The sequence below is a fragment of the Spea bombifrons genome, chromosome 3 (genome assembly GCF_027358695.1).
Source record: "Spea bombifrons isolate aSpeBom1 chromosome 3, aSpeBom1.2.pri, whole genome shotgun sequence".
In the NCBI taxonomy this organism is placed as follows: Eukaryota; Metazoa; Chordata; class Amphibia; order Anura; family Pelobatidae; genus Spea; species Spea bombifrons.
The window spans coordinates 108,997,232-109,002,623 of record NC_071089.1 but is presented as its reverse complement, the minus strand read 5'-3'; the positions used below and the strand labels follow the sequence as shown (position 1 = coordinate 109,002,623).

General features: G+C 42.2%; 1 protein-coding gene across 1 annotated transcript; it reads left to right on the top strand.

The window, feature by feature from the left end:
• The first annotated feature begins 508 nt into the window (after positions 1-508).
• ODC1 (ornithine decarboxylase 1) lies at positions 509-4,994 on the top strand. Its single transcript, XM_053460808.1, has 12 exons — positions 509-663; positions 1,512-1,658; positions 1,750-1,894; positions 1,981-2,154; positions 2,320-2,492; positions 2,704-2,838; positions 2,926-3,007; positions 3,113-3,196; positions 3,352-3,514; positions 3,777-3,892; positions 4,249-4,463; positions 4,560-4,994. Exons 3-12 carry the CDS (start codon positions 1,793-1,795, stop codon positions 4,696-4,698), a joined length of 1,383 nt encoding a protein of 460 aa, XP_053316783.1. The 5' UTR covers positions 509-663; positions 1,512-1,658; positions 1,750-1,792; the 3' UTR covers positions 4,699-4,994.
• Positions 4,995-5,392: the final 398 nt, after the last annotated feature.

The following is a 5,392-nucleotide window of genomic DNA, read 5'->3' as shown; positions in this document are numbered from 1 at the left end:
TGTGGTAAAAATATGAGGTAGTTAAGCAATGCTTGAGGAAAGAAAACTCCCTGACTAGCGCGTTGTTAATTACAAAATGTTTTGTTAGGTAATTTTGTTAGGAATTCAATAAAAAAAGTGAGTTCTGTGTAAGTTTGGTGACATTTATTTGGCAAATAAATATTTATCAGGGTTAGTAGGTGACATTGGGAGAAACAACCCAACGAATGAATTGGATTCATTAAATATACATTATATAGTATATGTTACATAATATACATTATATATATGTTATTCATTAGGTGGTTTGTATTGTTACTGATATTTAAAGTCTAACGGCAAGGAAAGGGTTTGAAATCCGAGGGCACGAGACAAGCCGGACGCTGACGTCACAATAGACTACTGGGGGAGGAGGTTGGTTCGGAGGTTGGGCGCGCGCGAAGCGTGGTTGAAGGGAGTCCCGGAGCAAACCGATCAGGGCTGGTTTAAGCTGGAGCGTTACCGTGGCAACCCAGCCTGCTCTATAAATTACATCGAGTGGCGGCGCTCAGTCACATTCAGTTTCTGGCTTCCTCTGCGTGCAGTCGGATTTTGCTTCGTCCTCGCTACCTCACCTTGCGTTTTATTTTTCTCCTTGGCCATTTAGCGCCTCGATGGGTAGAGATTTCGTAAATGCTTTTTAAGGTAAGCACCGTGGGTCAAGCATATAACTCTTTGGGTTGTACGGAGGGCTGGGGGTTGATTGGTCCCTAATGGTCGGTGCGTGGCAGCTCTTCTTTGGGATTCGAAGTGATTGAGTTCGATAAGGCCTCAGAGCCGTGTGTCCGGTGAAGCCGCGGTAGTGGTTTATGGCTTTCCCGCATGCCTGTGTTGGCTTATAGGCGCAGCTGAGTGGGGTCTCGCGTTATTCTTGTGCTTGTGGACTGAGCGCTTACTGTGTGGGTTGTAGCTGCTGTCGTGGCTGCTTCTGGTTAATGTCTGCTGATATATATAATATATATATATATGTGTGTGTGTGTGTGTGCAACGTGCTTGTGCTTCAACTTAATACGGGATTGTAACCTTATGCAGATTTGGCTTTTGCCCCTGATCGTTAACCATTCCATATGATTACGTGTCCAAGGTGAATATCACCTGGCGGTTAAAGGGTTATATCCTGCGGTGGCGGGGTTCTGTAATGGCAGATAAGGGGAGTGAGTCGGCTAACACGCACCGGCTGCTTTGCTAGGAAGAGTTCGGCGTGCACCTGTGGGCAATGACGTGGTTTTCCCAGAAGCTAGTGTCTGCGCTGATTGGCTGTTGTGAGTGCGTCACCACTTGCCGGCTGACATTTGACACGCAGCCCGGTTACTTTATGGCCGAGGGCGTGGAGCCCTTCATCCATTCATTAAATGGGACGGGCAGGCCGGTGTTCGGTGTCCTATTACACGTTTCCGAAGGAATGTCTTCTGAAAGTGTGAGTCATGGTCTCTCGGAGGCCCCGGGGTGACGTTCAGCCTAAGCGGGTTTTTTCTTTTTCCCCTTTCTCTTAGAACGCCGACAGCACAGCAGTTAAGAACGGCTCTTTTGAGAGCGTAGGTCTCGTCTTATACTTGCCGGGCTTCTATTTCACCGGAGAGCCTCCTTGGCTGCGAAGCTGAGACCCTCTTTACAATAAACCCCATCTCCTACTTATCCATGTAAGTAAGCTTTCAATGTTGACTTTTCTCACGAGTATTTTATCTTTAAATTCTGAGCAGAATACCAAAACTATATATCTTTTTGTTCCAGTTTGTTGCATCGTTTTACGCTTTAACTCTTCTATATCGCAACAATGAACGGCTTTGCCAATGAAGACTTTGACTTCAGCTTCCTGGACGAAGGCTTTACTGCCCGGGACATTGTGGAGCAGAAAATCAATGAAGTGTCTTTATCTGTAAGTGAATGGAATGCATAAGCCTCATGGAGTCATTAGGTTATAGATTCTTCTATAACAATTCACCATTTCCGTTCTTCTTTCAGGATGATAAAGATGCATTTTATGTTGCTGATCTTGGCGATGTTGTCAAGAAACACTTGAGGTGGTGCAAAGCCCTTCCACGTGTAACTCCTTTCTATGCTGTTAAGTGCAATGACAGCAAAGCTATTGTGAAGACGCTTTCCATTTTGGGGGCTGGATTTGATTGTGCAAGCAAGGTGGGTATAATGTACTGGTGTGCTTGCATGGAATATAATTGCTCATCTCTCCTGCATTAACTATGCATTCTAAATATGTATTCTAAAGTGTTGTCAACGTTAAGACAACTAAATGTCTTAAGCAAACCAATGCATTTTCACTTTACTTTTTTTGTTTTTTTTTAGACTGAAATCCAGCTTGTACAGAGCATTGGTGTCTCACCAGACAGAATAATCTATGCAAACCCATGCAAGCAAGTTTCCCAGATAAAATATGCTGCTGGTTGTGGTGTCGAGATGATGACATTTGATAGTGAAGTGGAACTGATGAAAGTGGCAAGGAACCATCCCAATGCCAAGTAAGTAACTTGCTGTGTAACGGCTTTATGCTTGTAGAATATCTTTAGATCAGTGAGTAACGTGATATGGAATGATTGCGTTCCTCTTAAATGTGTTCTGCCCCACACTCTTGGGCTACCTACCAAACAGCTTTCAGTGTATGACTACCCTAACATGGCTAAAGGGGAAAAAAAAAAAAAACCACTAAGTGTTTTAACTTGTTCTCCTTAGGCTTGTGTTGCGTATTGCAACAGATGACTCCAAAGCAGTCTGCCGTTTAAGTGTCAAGTTTGGTGCCACACTAAAGACCAGCAGAATCCTTCTGGAACGTGCAAAAGAACTTAATGTAGATATCATTGGTGTAAGGTATGTTCCTGGACAGCAGAAATATGTAAACTGTTGCAATCTAGGAAACTGAACTTGAAGTGAATGCTATTCTCTCCATTACTCTAGTTTCCATGTTGGAAGTGGATGCACAGACCCACAGACATTTGTGCAAGCTGTCTCTGATGCACGTTGTGTCTTTGACATAGGGGTAAGTGTGAACACTTAGATGTAGCAAGAGATTATGAGAGTCTGATCTTTTCAGAGGTCAATTGTTGAAGACTTACCTTTAATCTTATTTTTTTTTTTTGTCTAGGCTGAGTTTGGATTCAAAATGAACTTGCTAGATATTGGAGGTGGCTTCCCTGGCTCAGAGGACGTGAAGCTCAAATTTGAGGAGGTAAAACAAATACTTAATGCAATAAGATAGTAGCAATGCAAACTTTTTTTTTTTTTTTTTTTTTGGTCGAATATTTTAAAGTAATCCCAGACTGTATAAGCTTAGTGTTTGAGTATTAAGTAAACCAATTACAAACTTCAAAACTTTATTTTTAGGTAACTTCTGTCATCAACCCTGCTCTGGAGAAATATTTTCCATCTGACTCTGGAGTGAAGATTATTGCAGAACCAGGGAGATATTATGTTGCATCTGCTTACACTTTGGCTGTTAACATCATTGCAAAGAAAGTGATGATAGCGGAGCATACTGGCTCTGATGGTAAGTTGGTTTAAATGTTCTTCACGCAATGGGCCCGCGGGTCTTCACCACCACGCTCTTTAAAGGTCCCATTGGATTCTTGTCTATAACATTGTCAAAAAACCAAACGTATTCTATTAACGTCTTGGTCATTGCATGGCTAGAGCAATCCAAATGGGGTAAACATGACGATCTGTTCAAAAACTGTTTTGGCAGTGCTACAAACCTGATTTGGTTGTTTCAATAAGATAACAGTAACTTATTTCCTTGTCCTTTGTTTTAGATGAGGAAGATGGTGCCATTGACAAGACACTAATGTACTATGTTAATGATGGCGTTTATGGCTCCTTCAACTGTATCTTGTACGATCATGCTCATGTGAAGCCTGTTCTTCAAAAGGTATGGACTTGCTAATGCCTAAAGGCTAATATTGGATGATGCATGACACCGCTGCTGTCGTGGAGAACAAGCTAGCACAGCATCCATAATACTCCTACAGAGTGATGCATGCAGGAGAGCCACATGTTCAGGCCTTGGCCTTAAACCCCCCCCCCGGTCTAAGCCCCTATGTCAAGTTAACTTAATGTATTTACAGAGCGGGTATAACATCTCATAACAGTTCCAGGTTCTCCTTGGAGACTGAGTTTTCAGCTTGGTAGAAGCCTCGATAAAGCAGTTTAGCTGTATGTATTGCTTTTTAGTGTCTTTGCAGTATAGCTTGTGTTGCATTTGAAAACAGATTTTTGTTTTTGCAGAAACCCAAACCAGATGAGAAATTTTACTCCAGCAGTATTTGGGGTCCAACATGTGATGGGCTTGATCGTATAGTTGAACGCTTTGACCTGCCTGAACTGCAAGTTGGAGACTGGATGCTGTTTGAGAACATGGGTGCCTACACCGTCGCTGCATCTTCAACTTTTAATGGATTCCAGAGGCCGACTTTGTATTACGTTATGTCAAGACCATACTGGTATGTTTTTTCTTGGTTTTTTTTGTTGGTTTCTGAACGCTTGTGTCTCCCATGTGACTGTTCTTAAACTCATATATATTTTTTCTCTCTCAATAGGCAACTGATGCAGCATATTAAGGATCACGGTATCACTCCTGAAGTGTCAGACTTGAATACTCTTCCAGTTTCATGTGCCTGGGAGAGTGTAATGGAGCTGAATTCTGCACCCTGCAGCTCTGCTAGTGTCAATGTGTAGTCTTATTAATCCTGTAATCAAGGTTAAAAGAAGGTAGCACGTTTTTGGGACCATTATTTAATTTAGAGTACGTATAACTCCAGCATTTATGCAACAAAATGGACGACTGTGAGATGGGGTCACATTATCTGTGTTCCTATGGAAACTTTATGCATTTTTTTTGTTCTTTTAAAGTTTTTAAATTTTCAAACTTGCAAAGATGCTCAAGTGTCAGCCAAGCATTTGTAGCTTGTGTACTGGCAACATGACATCCAAGTGAAATGTTTTTACAAATAAAGTATCTGGGGAAAACACAACTCATGTCTGTGCTTCTCATTGTTTTGCCTTGGCAACTTAGAATTTCTCCCGCATGGTAGGCGTAACTGCTGAAAGAAGCAAGTGTTCGGCCGTACCCCATATGTATCTGTGTATCTGCCTTAGGCCGACTGTATGTGCAGCACAACTGGGGCAGATCCCCTGCTCAATGGGTTGGTTGATCTGAAACAGACCTGTTTGCGTTATGGCACAAGTGCTGACTCTGCATACTGCCGTAGACTGCAATTGTAGAGCCTTTAAGAACTTGGTATTAGGATGTCACATGCTGGCATGCGTTATCTTAAAAGCACACTGTGGCTTTTGTGTATAGAAGATGCTGCCCATGGAGACACCGCACAAGTATTCCTTTTGTCTCTTTAATTTCAGTATACTTATTTTT

Bases quoted from the DNA above. Each gene is read 5' to 3' on its own strand.
- ODC1 (XM_053460808.1), top strand. From the start codon at position 1,793: ATGAACGGCTTTGCCAATGAAGACTTTGACTTCAGCTTCCTGGACGAA. The intron at 2,493-2,703 runs GTAAGTAACTTG...TGTTCTCCTTAG, and splicing joins AGGAACCATCCCAATGCCAA to GCTTGTGTTGCGTATTGCAA. The intron at 2,839-2,925 runs GTATGTTCCTGG...CCATTACTCTAG, and splicing joins GTAGATATCATTGGTGTAAG to TTTCCATGTTGGAAGTGGAT.